Genomic DNA, 25,426 nt, shown 5'->3' on the forward strand with positions numbered 1-25,426 from the left:
TCTTATCACTTTGTTTGTTAAGCCCTAATTTCATCAGGCTTTCTAAATTCGTTATAAAGGTGAGAATGGGTTGCTATAAAGGTGAGAAATATCACATGCAATCTATGTACTGCACAGTATCTATATAGTAGCTATTATAATAAACAGAAGCTAGTATATCAATGGTCCAGTCTTGTATATTGATCCAAAACGCAGACCGTATTATCCCCATAGGCCACATACCTCGCATACCAGAATCAGTGTCTTTAAATTAAAAATATCAATAGCTGTGAATAGTGACATGACGTTTTGCAGAAGAAAGTCACATCAATATATATGAATACATTGTTATAACATTCAAATGATGTCTCGGTAACATTTAAGTCTGTCGGTCACTCTTGCTTAAAATAAACATGTTTTATGTAGGGCAGTTATATACAGTACGGTCTTACAAACAATGATGTCTTAAAACATCTAGAAATCTTAGCAAAACACTGAATAGTGCAAGAACTAGGGAAAACATGAAAAAGCATTTAATTACTAAAGACAAATACAGTTTTAGCTGACTAATTTTAAAAGATAGGTTAATTATCTATTATCATTATCATTAATTTTTTATACATTGATAAAGTATACTACACGTATAAATAGCATATATTGATTATTGATCTCCAGTGAAATGGATGACAAGCTCTGCCCCCAACCCCCCAAAAAAACACAAAATACAATATATCCATGCTTTAGTTAAATCCGTGTGTCCAATAACGTGATCGCGCTACGTCATTTTGAGCTGGAAAGTGAAAATGGAAAGGTAAACAGAAATCAGGGCGTAAGTTTTTTATTCAATATATTGTGTTAATATCATGCACATGATTCGAAACCTATTTGAAAGTGCTACCCCCTGTACTACGATTTCCTCACCAAAACCTTCTCGTTTTAACGCTATTCCTATTCAACCACTTTCGACATTGTGCGCTCTTAGGTGATCTCACTGCAAGTCAATTGAACAGGAATGTCAATCATATCCGTTGTCTTAATATTCTAACAGTTTGTGACTGAGGGTCATATTTTTTGAAAAATGTAAAATGTGTATTTTAGTTAATTAAGCATATGCATTTAAGGTATGTCTATTAAAAATAGATTAACTTTTAGTGATAGGATGGACGTACCGGGGACAATAACTACCAGAACAAATCAACACACATTACAATATTTACAAATTTATTTACAGAAAATGATTATAATGATTATTTACAATGAATAAATGAAAAGTGAAAAAAATCTTATTGTAAGAAACAATGAACCAAAAAAAAAAAAAGTCTCAGCTCAGTATCTCTTTTAACAGGTATAAAGTCCTAACACTAACAGTTCCGTGACCCAGGTGTTTCCGTTAACTTCGAACTTTAAGTAGCACAAGAAATAAGCAACATATCTTCAAGTAAAGTCCCTCTAAACCGTGAAAACTGTGACTCCGTTTTGGCTCCCTATGATGGTAGGTGTTTGCATCCCTGAGATGTTTCAGTTGTTGCAAAAGTCATCGTCTTTGCGGTTACGGCACAACCATGGGACGAAAGCTCTGCGCTGGGAAAATCACAACCAGGCGAGTGAAGACAAGTGAACCGCTGGTATTGTACTTCCGGGTCGTGACATCATCGCCAGGTAAAAGTCGTCTGGTGGAAGAAGCTAAAATATATAACATATGGTAAGCACCATAGCAAAACACAAGTCAGGGCATAAAACTGCTCCTTTGGGTACACCATACCTTCGTAGGCTCCCGTAAATAATACTGAAACTGTTCTATTTGATTAAACGCCTATTTTTACGGAAAACATATTCAATGGCGTTTTACAAATACATAAAAATACGACAAAAAATTAAGATATTTAATGACATATAACATAAATGAGCATAAATATCATTGTGAATAAACTATTTAGTAAGCATTAATAAAAAAAAGATCAGACATCAGATAAGATTAATAAAATATTAGAACATTAAGATACGGTAAGACAGCTGTTTGTTATCAAGTAAGAATTCGAATGTATTTACACAATAAAATCATCCAGTTCACGTTACTTCAATCTCTTAAAAAATATAGTCACAGTTTCTAAAAGAGTGCGTAGTAATTTCCAAAATAATGAGTTTTCAACTTCTTTTTGAAAACATCTATTGTGTCTGAGTTCCTTATTTTGAGAGGCAATTCATTCCAGAGTTTAGGTCCAACAGTACCAAAACTTCTGCCGCTGAACGTTTTGCGCTTGTTGAAAGGAACAACGAAACACCCAGTAACGGAATTTGAAGAACGCAAATTCCTTGTCTGTGTTTGTTTTACGAGAAGTTCAGAAAGATATTCTGGAGAGTTTCCAACTGAACAATTATACATGTAGGTGAGCATTTTGAATGTGATTCTGGCTTTGATTGGTAGCCAGTGAAGGTCATACAGCGCTTGCTTGGAACTGTCATATTTTCTTCGATTTAGGACAAGTTTTGCACACATGTTCTGAATTCGTTGCATTTTGTTTACTTCGCTTTGAGCAATACCATACAGAATAATACGTGCTACTTATACAAAATATATGTGCTTTTATATAAGTTTTTACGTCAAGTGATTACAATACGTCACTTATTACTTCCATTATTTCTAAAATTAATGACTTACAAGTCTAAAGTTAATATATAGAAAAGATATGAAAAGTTTATGATGAAAAATTATAGATAAGGAAATGATAAACTGCTGCTATTATTTACAACTACAAATTAACAAAATTCAATGCAATTTAAACGTTATACAATAGCTGGTCTCAATATAATATCAAATGCCACACAACAAAACGAACATTGTATGTATATACTATAGACTGGCACACAATAATTTCAAATTACAATACCATATTACATACACGGTACTAGACTTGCCACATAGATTTATACATTACAATGCAATGCAGTAACGGCGTTCCATAATTAACAACGAAATGTTTGACATATGTTTATGACAAAGGGTACTTTACAATTATCATGTTACACAAATTTCGGTACAAAACTTACACAAACGAAACATTTTAGATTTCTCTTTCGATATAAATTGCAAAAGTCTGAAAAATTTAATAAATTAGCCTGACATACCGAAGCTAGCTAATCTCTTGCCGAAAAGTAAATGTTGCAAAATCCTGTAGAATGAACAAAAAAATACTAAATAAAAATCGTAATTCCAAAATTATACAAAAATCTAACAAATAAACTTCTTACCTCGATCGAGCATAAATTTCTACCAAGAAAAATCAATTTGACGTAAAGTCGTCTAATGTCGAAAATGGTGTGCACTAGGCATATCTAGTCCAGTCTATTTGTAGGGATATGTCCCGCCAAATACTAAATTTCATGGGACTCACGACATACGCATGAACTCAGACTATTAACATTTTCACGGGCTCACGATATAGCCGGGAAATCTTACTACTTTGGCGCGGATTGAAATTGGACAATTTATGGCCCATTATAGTGTTTTGGGGAAAAACATGAGAGGTATTTTATGCGTAAAATCTGACATTTACCTCAATAACTAAAAAAAAATACAAAAGATGATGCAATACCTGTATTTAAACTACAGATACATTGAGGCCCGTATGTCAGTTTGTGACACACGTCCCCCTTTTAAAGGAAAATTTATAATTTTCTTAGATGAAAACAAAATGACGTACTGTAAAGAACAAAAATACACTGTTACTATCTGTACACAATATAATATAGCCACCTGTCAACACTCTACTCAAATAATCTGCACCTACATTTTCTCTATCAGGAATTGCTCTAATACTGATCCTATATGGCTGCAATGCCAATGCCCATCTCATCAACCTGGAATTGCTAAGTTTAGCTTTATTCAAGTAAGTGAGCGGCTGATGATCTGTTTCTAAGACAAGTCTTTACCGAACAAATACCAGTGAAACTTAGCTTCTGCCCATACTATCGCTAAACACTTCTTCTCTATCACGGAGTAATTTTGCTCCCTAGGTAGCAATTTCCTACTAACATACGCTACAGGTAATTTCTCTCCATCACGTTCCTGAAGCAATACAGAGCATAAACCTACATCTGAAGCATCTACTCTCAATATAAAAGTCTTATCTAAATCTAGCAACTTCAAAATAGGCGGACCCATAAAGCTAGCCTTCAAAGTCTGGAAAGCCTTTTCTTGACTTTCACCCCACTCTACAAGATTTGGCTGACCCTTTTTCGTCATATCTGTGAGTGGAACTGCAATGGCGGCAAAATATGGGATAAACTTAAAAATATCAATAAAAATATATATATATATAATAAATATCTGACAATATCTGAGAAATTTTCTAACAAATCTACTTCCTGCTTACATACTACCGGTATCTCTGAATTTATCTCTACATCTTTTACGTTTCTGTACCCTACTTTATAGGACATAAAACTATATCCTTTCCTACTCTACTCGACAACTCATCACTACTTTCATTCGGATCTAATCTATCATAATCTCTCTGATCCTCCTCTACAATAGCTGCTCCAATCTTACTTAATATACCCTTATCTAATATAGACTTACTATCATCCTTCCTTTCACAGTACTGTTTCAGCATGTTTTCGTGAAAAGTTTTCAACTTTCCGTCTACATCTATCCTGTAATCTAGTCTATTTACTACCTCTACTACTACGTAAGGACCCTTCCAATGTAACAACAACTAATCATGTTTCGTAGGTAACAATACAAGTACCTTACCACCTGCCTTAAACCTCCTATTTCTAGCCTTCCTATTGTAATACTTCTTGTATCTAGCACTACTTTTCGCTAACTGTTGCTAAGCTATCTTACACGTATCCTCCAACTTTTCTTGCAAATCCATAACATACTGGTAAGTGGTTTTAACCTCACCATTCTCCATCTTACCAGCCCATAACTCTCCGAGAACAGTTATCGGTCCACGGATTGTTCTGCCGTAAAGTAACCCAAAGGGAGAAAAACCCAAACTTTCTTGCGGAACTTCACGGTAAGCAAACAACATAGCATTAAAATACCTATCCCAATCTCTAGGTCTTTCACTACACATACGCTTCAATATTTGCTTTAAACTACCGTTAAACTTCTCTGCTAAACCGTTACACATAGGGTGATACGGTGTTGTAGTTAACTGCCTGAATGACAATAATCTACTAACTTCTGCCATAAGGTCTGGCGTAAACTGCGATCCACAGTCGGTAAGCATTTCCTCTGGAACTCCTAATCTACTATACATATCTACTAATGCCTCTGCTACTCTCTCAGTTTCAATACTAGGTAGTGCTATGGCTTCCGGATATCTAGTAGCATAATCTACCATAGTCAAAATATATCTGTTTTTCCTTTCAGTCATGGGTTCGATCGGACCAACAATGTCGACAGCAACTCTCTTAAACTGAGTATCAATCAAAGATATTTTTCCTAAAGGAACTTTGCTTACTTTACACTTAGCTATAATACGTTGACATATAGTACATGACTGACAGTATCTCCTAACCTCTGCCATTACTCCTGGCCAGTAAAATTCACCTAATACCCTATCACTAGTTTTCCTTACACCTAGATGACCTGACAGTAACGAATCATGTGCAACTTTCGGCACAGTTTCCCTAAAACATTTAGGTATAACCAGCTGTCTACTTTTATCTACATTTTTGGCGATATACTCTCTATATAACAATTTATTCCTAATCTCAAACCTAACTGAACCATTACCTCTACACTGCTTAATCGTACCTTCCTCAACTTTCCTTCTACACAAATCTAAAGTTCTATCTTTCTGTTGCTTTTCTAAGAATTCCTCTCTAGATATATCTAAAATCTGAGACGGAACTTTAAGCTTTATTTGCTTCTTAACTTTGGCTTGCGCCCTAATTTCTACTGCTGACGCTAAGCTACTAAACTAAGGTTCTACAGCTCCCTCTACATTACAATTTATAACATCATTGGTAGGATTATCTACAACCAACGCCTCTATTGTACCCTTGAAATACGGACAATCAATATGTACTCTAGCTACATCTAGCCTGTGTTCACTCCCATCTATGTACTTACATCTACGGGTTTTCTCTACAAACTACCTTGCTTCAGCTAAATCCCGTTTCACTATCACACATGTACAACCTGTATCTCGCATAGCGATTACATCCCTACCATTACAAGTGCCGGGTAATGTAGGACATGTACTTACACTAAGCGTACCTAACTCCTCAACATCACTGAGTTCTAAAATACTATTTCCACTCTCCGACCTATTTGACTTGCTCCTATCTCTATCTCTATTTCTTCCTCTACCTCTACTTCTAGTTTGATTACTACCTGTACCTCTATTTCTATTTTCCTTGCTAACTCTATTCTCCCCTTTACTATTTTCCTGTTCCTGCTCTACCTCTACCTCTGCTGTTGCATTAGCACTATTATTGGACTTTTCAATCCTACAGTAATATGAGCTATGTCCTATATGACCACAATTAGTACACTTCAGTACACCAAAGGGTTGATAACCTCTACCTCTATTTGCACCATTACTACTACCTCTATTACTATTGCCTGCATTACGATTAATAGGAAACTGTCTCTGAGGTATTTCATATGGTTTATGGCTTCGGTCGTTATTGGTTCGATTCACGACATACTTGGGACCTCCACGGGTCTTTGCAAACATCCCTAGCTTTAACTAACCTCTTACTAATCAAATTCTGATATAGTTCTCTGTTACATACATATAAGAATTGATCCCTAAGCATAAAATCTAACAACCCTTCGTAAGTTTTTTCTACCTTACTTAACCTTAGCCAACCGTCTAAATACCTACTTATTCTGGCTAAAACATCACAAAGGTCTCATTATCACGGGGCCTTTCTGTTCTAAACTTTTTCTGATAGCCATCGTCAGTGAGTTCGAACTGACGTAGCAAAGCGGCCTTCCGTTTATCATAGTCCTTCCGGTCTTCTGACGGAAGCCTATCAAAAACCTCTCTCGCCGTACCTTTAAGAAGGAACGGTAAGATTATTGACCATGTCTCTTTATCAAAATCCTGCGCAACAGCGTACGTTTCGTACGCATTCAAGTATGCATCCATGGAATCAATTTTCTCATCAAAGGGAGACATCTTAACCTTTACCTTTTTCTTACTCATCGTTTCTAAGTCTCTCTTAAACTTATGCTCTGTTTCTAATTTCCTACTTTCTGCTTCCTCCTTCCCTGTTTCTAACTTCCTAGCTAACATTAACTTCTCCTTTTCATATTCTAACTTATCTAGTTCTAACTTACGTTCATATTCTATATTTTCCTTCTGTAGTCTAGCTTCTAACTCTAATCTTTCCTTCTCAGCTCTTAAGATACTTTGTCGTTCATATTCTATCTTTTCTTTCTGTAACCTAGATTCTAACTCTAATCTTTCCTTCTCTGCTTCTAACCTTTCCGTCTCTGCCTCTACTCTTAATTTCTCAGCTTCTAACCTATCTTTCTCTCTTTCTTTCTCTGCTTCTAACCTTTCCGTCTCTGCCTCTGCTCTTAATTTCTCTACTTCTAATCTATCTTTCTCTGCCTCTAATCTACTATGTCTTTCCTCACGTTTCCTAGCCTGTTCTTCCTTAATAAAGTTACGTAACTCCTCTCCTTCATAACCTAACATCTGTCCAACCTTTGTTAACTCCCCTACACTACTCATGTTTATATAATTACACTATATTAACACTAAACAACACTACAGTACAACAGCTACTATAACAACCTGAAACACTAGTTAAACAATCGTGAGGGAATACTAGACTACACTAGTTGACACTAAGGCTCTACAGTTACCACTGAAGCCAAAACAAAATACTATACTCTACGTATATACTACACAAACGTCCTCCCTAAAATGATAATACACTAAGTTGCGCAACAGTACTATGTGTCAATCAAGGTTGCATAGGCAACAATCAACAATGTACAGTGACAGTAGGCTATAACAATACCGTAGCCTTACCAAGTAATGATCGACTAGTGTTAACACTTTAGTGAAACAAAAATAAACCAAAGTGCTTTATCCTATGTTAAAACATTGTCATGACGTCACTCCTTTGTACTCGCTGTACTTTATTTTTAATATTGGACTGCTTTGAATGGGACTTAGTACAGTATTTTCCACGTGGAGTCCAATATTATTTTAATATTGGACTGTGTATTTAATATTGGACTGCACGAGGAAAACGATTTATATACAGAATCAATGTCCTTGTGTAGTCCAATACTTATCAATAGTTTAATTCCATATAGAAAAATATTGTAATCAAATTTAAAAAAGTCCAATATAATAACACAGCGCTGATAATAAAAAGGAAAATTAATATCAAAACTAAGTTTCATGTATAGATCTAGATGCCTAATAAATATGGACAAAATCGCAAAATTTTAAAAATAGCATTATATTTTTTTTGCATGCGTCAACGTAGTCTTACTCCCTAAATGACAACTTTCTAGAGCAACAATTTCCTCAATATTGTTCACGTTTCCAGTTTTAAAAACTGTTCAAGAATTTATTCCTCTCTGTTTAAAAAGCAGATTTATAAGACCGATCATGATAGTTCTTTGAGGCCGTACTGTCAATGGCCTTTATCATTTTGTGAAGTTTCAATGAAATATCATTTATACTTTTCAAGTAATGCCCGGACAATCCTTATTTTGTATAATAAATGGAGATAATCCAAAAGCCAGGTAAGGTAGAGTTATGGTTCTTTGAAACTGCTCTTTGTCTCAATGGCCTCCATGATTATGTGAAATTTCAATAAAATGCCGTTAATACTTTTCAAGTTATACTCCGGACGGACGGGCGGACGGACAAAGTGGCAACTATACGCTCGCCCTTTGGGGAGCATAAAAAAAATAATAATAATAATTTACGATTTACGAAAGTTAAGTGAATCATTGCATCCTCATACATAGCTTATTTTTTGTTACAATCCACACTTTCCAAATTTAACCGTACATCTGTACATAGAAAAAAACTAAACAAATGCTAACACGTTTCTGAATGTTCATGTAAACCCTTGTAAATGATATGAGCCGCGCCATGAGAAAACCAACATAGTGCGTTTGCGAGCAGCATGGATCAAGACCAGCCTGGGCATCCGCGAAGTTTAGTCAGGATCCATGCTGTTCGATAACAGTTTGTCTAATTGCAGAAGGCTTTGAAAGGAAACAAAATGGATCCTGACCAGACTGCGCAGGCTGGTCTGCATCCATGCTGGTCGCAAAACCACTTTGTTGGTTTTCTCAGGGTGCAGCTTATATTTTTGTTGTGGGTATTGATAGTTACAGGTCATGTTTTTTTTGAGTATTACATCCGTATTGAAAAAAAAGACTGTAAAAAAAAAAACAACAGGATGTTCCTTTCAAAATATAAACGTTTATAGCACCCTACGTAGAACAAATTGCCTTCATGTCTTGTGTCTGAAGCCAGTGTGAAGCATTTGCTCACATTTTTTCAGTCTGTGAGACTGCCTATTGGAAAAGAAAAACAACTGCAATTAAGGGACACTTGTACTTACATGAACCATAGTCTTGTCGCAATATCTTTTAATTTTGTACTCGTATATTCTATTTCATTTTATTCTGTTTTTTATAAAATAATGAGATTTTAGTGAAAAAAATCTAATAAATTCAAAGTGAATGATATCAAATATATTTTTCAGTACTCCAGTTGGGACTACATTACATATATTTCCCCTTTGGGTGCCTCAGGCACTGTCATCCTTTGTGATAATAACTTAAATAAGAGTAGCCTCGGGTGCATTATAAATAAAATTCATATTGAAATCAAGTTTTCCTTACTTTTCAGCTTCCGCCTCGCTATGCGTCTGTATCAACCAGTTAAAAGGAACGAAAATAATATCACAAGTTTAGTATGATTTGGACTTACCAGTAGCTGTATCCGATAAAATATTAAAAATGTCTGTTCTGGGCCCGTATTCATAAAGAATCTTAGAATCACCTCTAAGATATTTCTTATCTTAATTTTTTAGACTTAGTTAAGAGATATTCTTAAGTTCTTGTTCATAAAACGACTTAGAAAAATCTTAGCGAAAAAAGTATAAGAATAATTTTTTTCTTAGTTTCATTTCTATGTCTATATTTAATAAGAAATTAGAAAAGCCTGTCACAAGTTAAATTAAGCTTAATATTCTAATAAGTCTATACAGTAAATATGCAATTCATGAAAAACTGTTAATTGCGGTCATTGGCGTCCATTCTATTTTTACTTTTCAAAGATAATCCTTAAAAGTTAAGATAAATGGCCACCTGTCTTAAATTTTAAGAGAAAATTCACCTACTTAAGATAATTTCTAAGCCAAATTTTGTTCTTAGTACAATTCTTAGGCAAAAGTGTTTCTAAGACACATTTTAAGCCAAAAATGAGAAAAACTTAGAAAATGTTGACTTCTAAGATATATTTCTATCTAAGATTCTTTATGAATACTGGCCCTGAAAGTCTTCTTGCACTAAATTTGAATAAATAAATCACAACAACAGTAAATTGCCAGGCATGTAAACAAACAACCCATTTTCTCATTTAGTGCACATGCAGCAGTCATTTCCCCCAGCTGTCCGATTCCAACTACGCTTTCAGTGAAACATTATCCTCATCCGCCATACCCTTGTAAATTTTAACACAAAGAAGGTTTCCTTGCACACACTTAAATAAAAAGAACAGAATCACTTTACCCTTGCAATGAATTAAAATTAATCCTGTTTTTGTTTCTAAAATGTCACAAAATTTCTTTACTCCCGCCGCCACTCGTGAGAATACTACTGCTTATTCCGTGCATGTATAAACACAGTTAATAGTATCACGAGAATCCCGGGCTAACGAAAGTCCAATATTACGAAGGCGAAAAACCCGAGAAAAAAGCAATCGAGCATTATGAGAAAAACGTGCGTAAAATGGTCATGAGGATCTGCAGAGTATTTCATAATCATATAGTAACTGTTATTAAATGCGGTAAAGTAAATAAAAACCGAATTAATTGAAGAATACTTTACGTTAATGGTTTATACGTAATTTGTTATTGTTTATGTCATAAAAACAATGTTTTAAGTAAGATATAAGCCTCAAACGACCCAATATGTTAAATATTGGATGTTTTCGTCTTATATCCTATACATAAAGTGTAGGTATAACACAACTGTGTAGCACTAAAACGTAAGAGTAGGTAAAAAGTATATGCAAGTAACAAGCTTGCTAATACACACAAATAAAAATACTGTATCTAGGATGTATACAGTACACTAGTACATAATAGGATCACTGGGAGAAGTAGGGCAACGCACATGTAAGAGTGAGTAAGTGTAGGATAACTCTCCTTGTCAAGGGCGGTCACTCTCAGCACAGATATATAGTGGCTTAATCATAGTCAGTGTTAGTTCTAGGGGCGTCAGTGTTAGTTCTAGGGGCGTCAATGTTAGTTCTGAAGGCACCAGGGTCAGTTCAGGAGTTGGTGTCTAGTGTAGTTCTGTTAGAGTTGAGGATGTTAGATTCAGTGGTTCTTTGGTTCGAATTAAAGCAAAGGTTGTTCTTAAAATGCATTCTAGGTGTGCCATAGTTGTGTCCTACAAAAGGTATAAAAAGGCATTTGCACCACAGTGACACTATTCCCATAAAAGGCCGTCTATATCTCTCTATCATGTTTAGGTTGAAGAAACATACATCTAGTTGTATATGTCTTAGCAATATGCTTGGTTCATGACTTGCGACAAACGCAATTGTCTCAACCCTGATGACTCTCAGTCGACGGACTTAGATTGTCAAGAGGCAGCATACCTGGTTGAAAACTCTATAAGATCTACGCATCAGGATTAATCTGCTTTCAAGCTTGACTTTCTTTGTCCACTATTTATTTATTATAGTGTTTTCTATGTTTGAAATATTTACAAAAACGAATAAAGCTGTAGATATGTAAGGTTTACGAAACACATTCAATGAGTGTCAAAATATTTTTTTATAAAATTCATTTGCTGACACCATGTATGTATTATTTTTTTTCAAATTTTAACACTTCCTTCACCGTGTGACCAAGTACCATTTTTGCAGCACACGTATATAATAATTATTTACATAGGCATGTAACATATTTTGTTGCGTTACTGGGGGAAAAGATGTTTAGAACGTAAAAAATGATTAATATTCATATTTCAATAGAAATAAGAATGAGAAATGTCTACAAAGTCATTCTTAACAAACTTGTAAAATTCATTCGAATATATCAAGAAATGGTCTTTAACTATCTTTACTATGCTATTTCAGAAGTCAAGGCATAGGTCAGTTTTTACTTAATTGGACAGACAATCTGAATAGGAGAATGTCCGAGGTCCTTCAAGTTTGTAAATGGAAGAACTTCATGACTGTTCTTCTGAAGAAAAATGTGTCTGCTGACATATATATTTTTAGTTACCGCCAAAAACGTGATTTTGTGAGATTTAGTGTGCAGTCAAAAATTGTTATACATTCTCTCTTGCATCAGTAGTTTTAGGTATGATAATACCAAATTATTTTTTTCCCTGTGATATTCTCCCCTGCTTTGAAAAATGTCTGTTGACATTTCAAAACAACAACATGGTTACAACTAAAATAATAATATAATTATGTTTATGCTAATATATTAACAGCATATACAACTATATATTATACACAATTATATGAATATCAACTATATCTTTCAATTCAGCTGAAAGAGTAAAAATTATATTGATAGCTGCAAAACAAAATTATAAAATGGTTTCTGCAGCTGAAAAAGCAATGATAAAAATTATAAAATCATGAGATGCAGTTTATGTTCACAGTAATATCTCAAGTATTACATTACAATTAAAGTATATTGTTAAACAGTACATTTTACTGATGTAGTTTTAAGAACACATTTGCACCGTGTCATTTTCTTTTTTCCTGTAATGTTTTCTCAAGAGCATTTCTGTGATTAGTTCACACTTACCTAGTTTAGAGAATGAGTGCTTATTTCACGAACATAATTTGTGAAGCAAAACAGCAGAAAAATTACACACAGACAGAACCCAGGTTTTAATGCAGATGTCAAATTTGCCTCTACTGTTTTGTTCATAATTTTAGTTGAATATTTTTCTTTGATAATTTGCAATTACGTCAAATTGCTTTCATATTTTGAAGGCCTCCAAAAGTAAAGATAGGAACTTTCTTTTTTGACTGCTTTACATATAACATTGGAAGTAATACATTTAATTTGCCTTTTCCATATTTCATTGTGGCTACATTCTAATTTTATACTATGCTAAATTCAAACTTACTGTTGAGTTTACCTGTAGACTGGCTCCAATATTTGATATATTTCAAGTGTAACCCTAACCCTAACCCTAACCCCAATGACACGCACCTTTTCTGGGGTGTAGCGTCCCTTTTCCTGGCTTTGGTTTTATTTGAAAAAAAAATCTGGATTCAACATAAAAGAAGAAATCCCTGCCTCTCAAAGCACTGAAAACAATGTTCATGCATTCCGGACTGGCGTTTCCGGTGATTTTACCCGTGCTGGCAAAAACCACCCCTCATGCTGGATGACTCTCGTGCTGTTAATGACAGCTAACAATTCATGCACTGATTTTATATTGTTTATGTAAAATACGAAAATATCAGGTACCTTGATAGTTTCTCTCCGTTCCTCATAGTATATTTCTCGACTCAAAATGATGTTATCTTACGGTAAGAACATAACATAACGTTACGCTACAAATGATAAAAGAAAAGTGGAACTTTGTTATTGTGCGTCTCTGAAACGTTATGACGTCACTTATTACGGACGTTACTTTCCCGCGCTTTGTGTACATACTCTACTAAAAGAAAGAGTGCTACAAAGAAAGTACTTTGATCAACTATAATTTAAAAAAAGCTGTATACCAAAAGAATTCTGTCAGAATAAAAAGCTTATATGTATGCGATATGCAAGAAAAATATCAGTCATGTGTTTACGAATCAGGTAACATATCCATCCCTCTGCCACCTGCGCATAGGCGGTAACTCAGCAAGCCTCGTTAAAACCCAATGCACAGGTGCCCTCGGGACGGATATTTCTATCCGATTCGAAAACACATGACGGATATTAATATTCTTGCTCCAAGTAAGATTATAAAAACAACCCGAATTATTCTATTAATCTGAAAGCTATATTCTTTGTTTTGAAATTAATATTCTACAATAACATAATAAGGTTAGTATATAATATGATAACATAACACATTTTCTCCATTATCCAAAGCACTGGCCGCCAGTTCGTACAACAAGAAGAAAGAGATTTTTTTAGGCTTGAATGCTATTTTTTAAAGACAGCTTTAAAACATGATTACTCACAGAGCTTATTTTATAGAAACGCGTGAGAATTAGTTGTTTGTTTACTTTTTTTATTTGATTTGGCATTTTTAGAATATTTTTAGAAACAAAAACTAATATTATGGTGTTCATAATATAGCCAAACTTCAATTTTAAAGAAAATATCTTTTTGCCAAAATCTGTAGGTCATTACTAATAAGGATGAGCAGCTTTTTAATCAACATTTAAATACTGAGCTCTGCTAAAGAAGAGTGCGAAATTGATTTTAAAGTATTAAAGCTGTATTGCGTAAATTTGACTGCAATATGTTATACCGATAATCATTATATGAACTGTAATCTAAAGTGTATGCTTAGACGTAAGAGCAGGGAGATGGGTGGGGGCACCATCTTTTAAATATATATATTTCCTCCATTTATAAGACAGCACTCTGTCTGATGATTTTATCCTGAAAGCGCACTAGAATTCAGCTTGTGACGTTTGAAATGTTCAAAATCACCTACAGTGCCACTTTCTACAAGGATCATGCTCCCTGAAAAAGATTTCTTCTCAAAATACTATTTTTCCAAAGCTTGTTGACATTACATAACTTAAACCTACAGTAATCGACAACCATAATTTTCAGTGTTGAAATCCTCTTAGACTTTACGCTTTGGCATGCACAAATTGCAAAATTGTATGGAGGAGGACCCCCATACTACCCTCATACAGAAATAATACAACACCGTCTCTAAATAAGAATAACAGCTCTCAATCACATATACCAAGACTGTGAATAACAAAAGTTATAATCTTTAACTCTTTGTAAAAAAAAATTCATTTAGAATACAAACTTTTCTTCAGGTAAAAAAGTAAAACACTTGCGAAACTTCAGTGAATGAAAGAAATGACTTTCTCTTAAAACTCAACAGAATGCAGGATTTAGTGTTTAAAATAACAAAAAATAGCAAAGAATAGTCTCCCCTAATATACATACACATATATAAATCTGTGTATACACTATCTGAGTCAGGGGTGCACACAATGAATCATTGTTTCTAAAAAAGATAATAAGAAAGGGTAAATTTCTCGGAAGCACAGAACAACACAAAACAGCCTTAGAGCCACGCATTTGTAATGTAGGCCTACAACAAAAAGAAGCTGATGTCCACAAGAGAGCAGAAAACGGAAACACTGTTATCTCGTTATACAAGATACTTTGCTTCTTGTCCCTTTCTCAACCCGTCAGACTTCTTGTACCTTCTATAAGGTATAGACAGTTATCACCTTTGTTTTACCTAAATATTTTAGTGAACTTTATTAGACATCTTTGCTTGCATTTACATTAGATAAGCCACACAGATTATGAGGCCAGGACATACTCATGATGTTTACATTGCTACTCCCCGCCTTATTCCCCTAATTTGGACCAACCCACATCCACTTTTGGCTGTTTCTGCCCCTTTGTGCTTATTTATCTTTTAGTTTTAAATTAAATGATTTATCTATATAAACATGAAAAGCATCATTTCTCTTTAGAGTAGTGCCCAAAATAAGGGACTGTAAGTTGACTCACATTGGCTCTTATTTAAACATGTAATCATGTAATAAGAGAATTGCATTTCATTCCGGGAGAGGTACGTTCCAACGTAAGTCAAGTCTCAAAGATAACATGTGACAACATCTCCACGTTGTTACAGTGTCGCCGCGGGGGACTTTGCTGATTCATTTATTATTTGTTATTAAGCATTTATTCTATGTTTTCATAACTAAAAAGGTTAGCTTGAATTGTGAAAGCTATAAAAGCTATTACTAGCAATATGAACAATGGAACGAATTAGTTACAAATAAACTTATGTTATATACACAAATGTTGCAAGATCGCAACGGTAACAGAAAATATGTGACAACGTCTCACATACAGTGTTACAAAGTCTCAACATCACAATAGCCATTTGAAGTGGTAGGAAAAACGTATGTACATTTTCTTTTTACGTCGACACCATTTCTTGGACACTTTCATAAATGATCGGATGATGCCTGAAGAAGAAAAATATAATTCGTATGTTTTTGTCGTTCACAAGCTGAACTATTATTCTACATTATAGTCTTACACAGACTGGAATAAAAGTCGCCGAAATTGATGCATACAATTATATGATTATGCAATGTTAGCATAAATTTAAATGTAAACTTAATGCTTCTTAATTAAATAGGTGTTCCATATAAAATACTTTTCAATTTTTACATTTTAGGTTACTAAGCGAGTACTAGGTAACAAGAAACAAAAAACGTTACGGTTAACAACGGATTTTCAGTTTTATTTGCTTTCTCACAATTATTTAATTGAACTTTGACATTTCGAATTATTTCGTTCTCAGGTTTAACTTCTGTAACACTTTCATTTTTGTCGTGTTGAGCGACCTGCCTGTGGAGTTTCCACAAAGTCGTTGCCGTGTGATATACAGTATTATAGAACAAAATGTAAGGATTTGGAATGTCAAACCACCCTGTGCTGTGTCAGACGTGAATGGCTGGAGGGATATCCAGACCTACTTTCTCGTGTATCTACTATATCGGAAACCTTATAATATCTCATTTAGTTGCCATCTCGGAAAGACAGTGGAATGGCTATTTACTGCAAACCCCGTATATCACATATTCTAGGTACCAAAAGGAAATTTAATATTTAAGGCGAGGAATATCAAAACACCAAGACTGTGCAGGTGTGCGAATACTTTATATTCACAATCTCTTCTCCTCTAATTTTTAAACTTCGGTTCACAAGAAAACTCATACAATTACTTAAACGTCTGACACTTAATAAATATGTAGTTTACTGCATTTCTGTTTTTCTTTTTTGAAACTACAGTTTCCTGCATGTACTTCAGTCTTTGGTCACTTTTCACTTTTTCACTTTACTACCTTTCTTTTTCCTCCGCCATGTTTGTAAAAATTCACGTGCAATTGCTGAAATATCTTTTCATTTCGCATTTTGTATCTCTTAATTTCCCTTTAAGACGGAAATTCACATACTTGTACATTGCTAAGATCCATCATCCCTCTTGCATCTCTTTTTGTTGTTCTTTTTCAAATTCAATTCATGAAAGTCATGCAGTTACTCTAATCTTTTCATAGTTATCTTTTTTTTTCTTCCTATAAGTTAAAATTCATGAAAAGATAAGTATTGATTTGAATCTCTGACAATTTTAAATTTTACCACGTCTCCTTCTCTAAACAAAATAAAACTTGTGTATTACTCCAGTCTTTTCTTCTATCTTATTTTTTATTTCTTCTCTCCAATCTTCTTTTACAGTTGACTCATGTATTTATTCGTGATAATTTTGCTTTATTACTGCATCTTTTTCTACCTTCGTTTTAAGAAACTTGCAATCTATTGAATCGTATGAATATATAGTACTTAAATTCCATAAAGTTTTGCATGTTTTCCTTACTTTTGGTGAAAAAAATATTTGGATGCACTAGATATGCTTCCAAATGATCTTTTATAGAGTTGTTATATGATCCACAACATCTGTAATAGGACTTGGTGTAAATTTTACAGAAAATCGTTTAAAAGGGCATTTTATGGCTGCTGTATACAATCCATGCGCACGCATTAAGTTCTTACGTGAAAGGCCTCCGCGGCTGAGTGGTAAAGGTGACAGAGTTCAGTCCACTTGCCTCTCCCAACCATATGCTTTAAATTTCGCTTTGGGTGTAGAATTCTCTCATGTGCGAAAGCTATCCAGTCGGCTTGCAGAAGGGGTTTTGCTCTACTCAGATGGCCGTCCTTACATAAAATAATGTTCAGAGGGGCTCTAAGGGTCTTCCATCACCATGAAAAGCTTTAAAGTCGCCAAATGATTTTTGGTGTGATGTTAAACATGTAATGACTAATACGTGCGAACGCAATAGAAAGCCAATAATCAGCATTGCGTGGATAATTCAGATCGTGAAGCATTACTTCTAGAACTGTGCATTGAAATTAGCTATTTCGTACACATGTTTTGGTTATCATGTGCACGCGTATTACTTATTTCGTCCGCAAGTAATTAATTACGTGCAAATATATTTGCAAGTATGTGTATTACCTATTTTTTGCTTACTTAAGGTTTTTTGGTTTCGTTCTATGCTTCCAAAGGGTCTTTTTACTGTTTTTTATTACAATTAAGTCGTACGCACGCATAAATCAACTCTGTGTCACTGTACATGTTGGTTTTTTTTTTTAAAAAATTAGTAACAATCCATCAGCAAGTAAACAAAAAATCGAAAGTACAGAAAGTGCGAGACTGACAACTACGAAAGACCGATGGTGACTTCAGACTTTAAACTTCACACTTCAACACTCCACACTTCGAACTTAAGACTTCAGACTTTAAACTTCAGACTTCAGACTTTAAACCTCAAACTTCAAACTTCACACTTCAAACTTCAGGCTTCACATTTCAAACTGCACACTCCAGACTTCAAATTGCGGACTTCAAACTTCACACTTTGGACTTAACACTTTAGACTTTCCTATTATTTGTATGTGTATGAAGCATTATATATGAAGTGTGAAGTCTTATGTTTGAAGTTTGAAGTAGTGAAGTATGAAGTTCGAAGTCACCACCGGTCTTTCGTAGACAACCCATCAAAGTCATTCTTGATGATAAATTCAGACATTATTTTTTTATTTATTAAGAAAATAAAGAAAACAGTTCAGGTTAATAAATGCCATAACTGGTATTGTTATGTATCTAAAGAAAAAATCATGGGGAAAGTGTACTGGAAAAACGGGATCAAAATAAAGTATAACACGTATTAAACAGAATCTGAATTTTCAGCATAATTCTTTCCAGTCACGAATTTTCAGCATAATTCTTTCCAGTCACATTTAAACTCAAAAATAAGAAAATATGTTTAGCAGCAATACTTCGATGAGTGTTGGTAACGCTTACCTGTGTCTTCGTATAGCGTTTGTAACATAATCGAGTGTGGAACATGATATGGAATAAATATTAAGAGTTTTACAGAAAGCAGTTGTATCACCATGCAGTACTGCATGCCTGTCTTACTTTGACTTCGATGAAAAATGTTCTCCGCAGGACATAAATGTGGCTGATTTTTAGCATCTTTGTGTGATGTTAAATTTCTTCAGTGTCAAAGAACAGTGTACATGCATTGATACTTGTCTACCAAATGCATTTTCAAAGCGGGCTTTGATGTAACACTTTTCACACAAATACCACAAGAGAGTCACGTTCTACTTCTTGAGCTGAAACATCTTAATGTGACTCGCCATGAAACGACGGATCGATCGATTCGATTATAGATTCATCCATGTTTCTGGAAAGAAGTCAATAAGTATCTTTGCTATTAAAACTATGCAAATGTCTATAGATAAAGGTACTAAATCCAAGGCTTACATCTGTATAAATTTTCATTCACTGAGACATTGCTGAGCTAGTACCGATGGCTTTAGTCAAAATACAATGAGTAACGAGCTGTATACCACTACTTATACCATTTATCAAACTAAAATTACAAAACACATATATCTGCTCTGTCTCGCTACACAAATAATTTTGAACTGTGCAATGTTGCCACATTTTTGTTTTGTACGACCTTATCATGTTTTAATGTCTATAACTCGTTGAATATTGCGTTTTATCGATTAAAAAGTTGGACAATATTCAGAACCAACATTATTTTAAAGGTTGACTTAATATTTAGCCCTAAAGTTGAAAAACGTACGCGATAAACTTTCGTTTTTGCATTTTTTTCAACAAAATGACAATCTAAACTCGTCATAACTAACTAAATATACATAACTTTAAACGGGAAACACAGAACATGTTCTTTGTTTATGCTTCTTCTCATAGAAATTAAGATTTTTAACATCATTTGCACCAACCGATTCTTGGATTGAACATACTTACCCCAATATAGATACCGGCAAAAATATCGGAAACTGTTTTGTCCGCCAAGAACTGTTTTTCTAGCAACCGGTTAATAAGTGTGTATTATTGCGGCAATAACAGCAATGACAAATTACTTCAACTACGTGCTGGCAAAATATAGCCCAAATATTAATATGCAAGTTTCTGTTTCGGTCGTTTTGGTTTTTAGTTTCAACAAGTTATTTTACATTTCTACAAAAACTGCGAGTGGACAAGTGAGGCATTTTGTTTTCTTAGCAACAATGTACTTAAATTATAAACACGGGATAGCTTCTCGTCCCGTGTTTTAGCTGTCTTGTGGCCATAAAATAGTATCTTCTACCTCAGGTATAGTATTTTACGGTCATTAGATAAGTAGAGTCCCAATTTGAGCTTTCGTACATTCACTTGCTTGGTGTTTGAAAGCGGTAGAAAACTTCGATTAAGGTAGTTCTGCACGTTTGGATCGAAATTTTTTCTACAATGTAGAATTTGATCAAACTCCGATTTTTCAAAACTTCATAATATACCTAGAAAATTCAGCAAATAAAAAGGATATGATCGTGTGCTTGATTTTTTGCTAGACTAATTTGAAAAATGTGGACCTCGCGCAATTTTTCATAATGGTAGTCTATGGGAAAATCATAACTTCATAACATTTTCGCGAATAGAAATTTTTCTACAATATAGATTTTGATTAAACTTCTCACAGTTGTAAATAAACATATGACCTATAATGTGGTGAAATAAAATATATAGGTCCGTGTGCTTATTTTTGAGATATTTGACCTTGATTAAAGTGAACCGAATATTTCACGCTAATTTTTAGACATTATTTTGAATTATTTAACTTGTCATATGTTTTAATGTCATATGATGACTATAGAAATATAGTAACAGTGTCATTTTAATAAATTTACTCACAGGTTATCATTAATTCATAAAATGATTTTCATTTCCGAACGCCGAATCCAGGCTTTTTTTCTACATTTTCCGGATAAATGACGTTACGCCATCACTTCCGGTTTATCAAACGTGCAGAGCTACCTTAAATTGTTTTGCTATAAAAGAGTAAAAATAGTTTTTATTCCGACAATCTTGTATACTGAAATATTGTAAATTCATTAATATTTTGGTTTTCATAATTGTAATGAAACGTCTTGTACCAGGAATGGTCACATTATTCTCTGTAGTTACTACATGTCTATTTCATATCTGCTCAAAAAGATAGGTCGCAAGGTAGGGAGATTTCTTCGAAACAGAAAATTATTGTTTTGAATGTTTTGATAATAAAACTTTATTTGTCACTTGTATCTTAATTGCATGTTTAAAGTTAAATATTAAGTTAATGACTACGTTCAAGTGACTATTCAGTGCTAATGGTCAGTCGCAGTTCGAATTTTGTCTTGAAGTTCAAGTAGAATTTACTACTGAAATTTTAATCTCAAGCTCAGTGGAGAGCGAAATAATGTTTTGTGAACATGGGGTCCCCATTACTACTCACTGCTTTTATAATATTTGTCAAATACTATATCTACTTTCGATAGCCCTCCATTTGTTTGTTTTTCTTTTTAAATTGCTTGTCTACATCCACACAAATTACACTTGTCAAAACATTCAATTAACTGGCTTTCAGAAACAATGAATTTCATTTCTTCACTTTCAGCGACTGCTGGTTCATTTATTTCTTGATCTTTTTACTTTTTTAATTTCCATGGGGATTCCAGTTTTGGTCTTCCTTCTTCATAGCATAAATAATACTATTGACAGTTGCATTAGATTCACTTCCATGGATGTTAGTTTTGTTTCTCTTGTAAATGTCTTTGGTTGCTCTTTTCTTGGTTGCCTTTTTCTGTTCAAAATAAGAACAATTGTACAACAAGACATCTGACACTGACGTTCAAACCAACAAATGGACAAAGCTGCACAGGGAAATGCGTTTTTCCTTAACCAACTAACTTAAATTGCAAAGACTGACATGACGACGTACTATAACTTGGATGTCCGGAACAGTTTGCTATTGTCAACAGCATTCTGTTTTTATTTTTAAGCAAAGGCAATTACTTTTCCAACTGCAAACACCTGTATTACATACCAAGCTAGCTTGTTTTCCTGATTATTAAAATGAGGTATGCAAAGCTTATACTATGTTCATGTATCAATATGTGAATTATAACTTTTGTTTTTGTTGTTTGTTTTGCACCGAGTCAGAGGATATCACTGTTATCTGTAAACGTTTTGATAAGCATCTCTCATTTTTTTGCGAAAGTCACTAAGCTTGGTTATGGTAGGACATGTAGGACAGTAGTTCTGTCTTCCAATGGTTTTTTTTATAAGGATTCTAGCATCATAAACTGGAAGAAATCGCATTATGACCTCTATCAGTTCGATTTGAATATTCTGCATTCATATTGTTCAAAGTGGAAACTGAAAGTAAATAACGAAAAGACAAAAGTTATAGTTTTCAGGAAAGGGGGTATGTTACCACGAAATTTAGGCTTTTATTTTGACAATACTCAGTTAGAAGTAGTTAATAAATTTTCATATTTAGATATTGTTTTCACCTCGGGTGGTGGGGGGGGGGGGGGGGGGGGCTCTTTCTGCGAAGCACAAAAAAAGCAGAAAATATTTTTACAATATTTGATAAACTTATTTCTTCTTTGATAGACTGGATTTTAAATGCAATGTCCTGATAAAGTTGGACACTACGTTTGGTTTCCTCTCTGATAGTGCAGACGGGGAAGATTGGGACAACATGCAAAGTAGATCTCAAATTTCCCTGACATAAGGTCTAGTTCTGTAACTATCAATTATCCGTCTTTTTCGTGGTCGTAATTGTATTTGATTTGTTGTTCCGATGTCTGTGAGTGAATAGGTTTGCGATTCAATGAGCATACTTTAGGTTTACAGTTTGTTTCTGTAGTAACTGTTTGGATTCACAATGTCTTGTAATATAGGAACATGACAATGGTTTAAGTGTGTGGTTTGTTGCCAATGCACCAGTCTTAAACACCTCAGCGGTTGATCTGGCAACGTCCATGAAAAACGCTGTCTTTAGTGTATTCATAAGTGTCGGTTATTTACATTTCATTATGCCTCCCACATGTAGTTGGGGAGACATATTCTCATGTAAGACATATTGATTAAGTACTGTTCGTCTGTATGGTCACAATGTTTCTTTACAAGCAACGCCTCAGATACCACTGGAGGGATTTAAGCTAAACCTCACAAAAGTGATCATTGCCCAACAAAATTGTGTTTACCGTCGACATTTTGTAGTTCAATGATTTTCAGAGGAAAATAGCTTTGCCATATTTTACTGTGTATACACGGCTTGCTATATACAAGTAGGTTGATTTTCAACAAATATCAGGAGTGATTAGTATGAAGATTTGTTGGCATCCTTCAGTCTACGCCGACTATGGTGTTATGCCCTGGGATGAAGCGGATGGGCATCTTCCTGCGTGACTTAAGAGGCCTATATGAGATGTGCAGACGCTGTTACATCTCTGGCATATATGTGCTTATGATTCGCGTTGCTGTTGTTTGAAGACGTCCTTGACGGACTGGCTTTGCGTCTGTACCACTTCTTTTCGGCAGTCGTGTCTCGGATGGCTTCCTCTCTTGCTTTCGCTCCATTAGTCACCTCTTGTTTCCAGAGATATCTTCCGTCAGTTCATGACTCCCAGGGCTCTGTGTCTATGCCGTATGCTTTTAGGTCTCTCTTAAAAGCGTCCTTGAAAAGAAGTAGTGACAACCCTCTACTCCTTGATCATGTGGCAAGTTTTCTTTAAAGCAGGTCCCTTGGTAATAGTCTAATATCTATTCTGTGAACGTGGACGAACAAGTGTAGGCGGCGATAACGGGGAGTGTGTTCATTGAAGGAAGTCCTGCTCTTGTGAGGACGTCATTGTTGGTCATCTTATATTTCAAAGTGATTTCTAATACTCTGTACAGACAAAGAAGATGAAACACCTGGGGTTGTATATCTTGTGTTGCATGCGTTGTCCAGGATTCACTGCCCTGGAGTAGGGTACTGATTACACAGGCTTTGTATACCTTTTCGTCGATGATGGCGGGTGTTTGATTTCCAAGACATCAAAATATCTCATTATGCTGAATACTTTCGGAGGACAGCGTAAGTTTGGAAGCATTTCGAATAGTCAATTTCCACACACAAGGTCGAACGACTTTGTTAAATCAATGAAGGCGATGTACAAGGGTTTGTTCTGTTCTAGGCATTTCTTTTGGTAAGCTTTGAAAAGGTTGATGATGATTCTAGGAAGTTTGGGTTTTCTTTCGACTGATGGCGAGAGCATATGTTCTGAACATCTATTCATTAGCCTTTGTAGCCATTCGTGTTTGTTTGAAGCTTTGTCAGCGTCGTCTGCAAAGATTCCATCTCAACTAAAAAGGTCGAACGCTTTTGTTAAATCAATGAAGGAGATGCACAAGGGTTTGTTCAGGGCATTTCTCTTGGAGTGAGCGAATGAAGTATATCATGTCTACAGTAAAGCTCTTGGCACGTAAACCACATCGAGACTCTGGATATATTTCGGCCATTTGCTGTAATCTGGTTAGCATAATACGAACAAACAGTTTCCCGACAATGCTGAGCAGTGAGATACCTCTATAGTTATTGCAGTCAATGCAGTCACTCTTGTTCTTGTAGTGTCTTGCGATGTTAGCGTCTCTTATGTCTTGGAGAACTGCACTCTCTTTCAAACACAGAACTATTAGTTGATCTAATTGTTCCAGCAAGCTAGGCTTTCAATGACTTCAGCTGGGAAGCATCATTTGCCTTGAGCCTTTCCTTGTGGCAACTGGTCAACAGCTTTAGCTTATACGGTGTCGGTGATAATTGCACCAGTCTTTGATTTGAATGGCGCTGCTTTCTTCAGGCCTGGTCATATTGTTTTTTGATGTCATCATTTATGCCCTTGGTATTTCCAGTGTCTGCGGATAGCTGAATTGTTCTGCAGATGTCAGACCAGTAGTCGTTAACACAAGGCAGTACTTCTCTCCTGACAGGATTCCCGGCAGATCCTAGATAGCCATGTGCCGCATTGGATGTTCTTTCCTTGTGGGCTTACAAGGCAGGGCGTTAGGCATCAGTCAGATGGGTGAGTTTCTCCATGTTGTGGCCGGACCAGTTTTTCTCTTTGTATCCAGTTTTCT

At 34.9% G+C, this 25,426-nt stretch overlaps 2 protein-coding genes across 2 annotated transcripts in view; both read right to left on the minus strand.

The window, feature by feature from the left end:
* Positions 1–971: 971 nt before the first annotated feature.
* Positions 972–7,787, minus strand: LOC128559104 (uncharacterized abhydrolase domain-containing protein DDB_G0269086-like). Its single transcript, XM_053550209.1, has 2 exons — positions 3,229–7,787; positions 972–1,662 (listed from the first exon to the last, which is right to left on the minus strand). Exon 1 carries the CDS (start codon positions 7,680–7,682, stop codon positions 6,834–6,836), a length of 849 nt encoding a protein of 282 aa, XP_053406184.1. The 5' UTR covers positions 7,683–7,787; the 3' UTR covers positions 972–1,662; positions 3,229–6,833.
* Positions 7,788–12,788: 5,001 nt separating this feature from the next.
* The window catches only part of LOC128559103 (uncharacterized), a 30,134-nt gene continuing 17,496 nt past the window's right edge, over positions 12,789–25,426 (minus strand). Inside the window, exon 2 of the mRNA XM_053550206.1 lies at positions 12,789–16,364. Within this exon, the coding sequence (XP_053406181.1) occupies positions 16,316–16,364 (49 nt within the window). The 3' untranslated portion in view covers positions 12,789–16,315. The remainder of the gene's footprint in view (positions 16,365–25,426) is intronic.

This window comes from Mercenaria mercenaria, chromosome 8 (assembly GCF_021730395.1).
Source record: "Mercenaria mercenaria strain notata chromosome 8, MADL_Memer_1, whole genome shotgun sequence".
Lineage (NCBI taxonomy): Eukaryota > Metazoa > Mollusca > Bivalvia > Venerida > Veneridae > Mercenaria > Mercenaria mercenaria.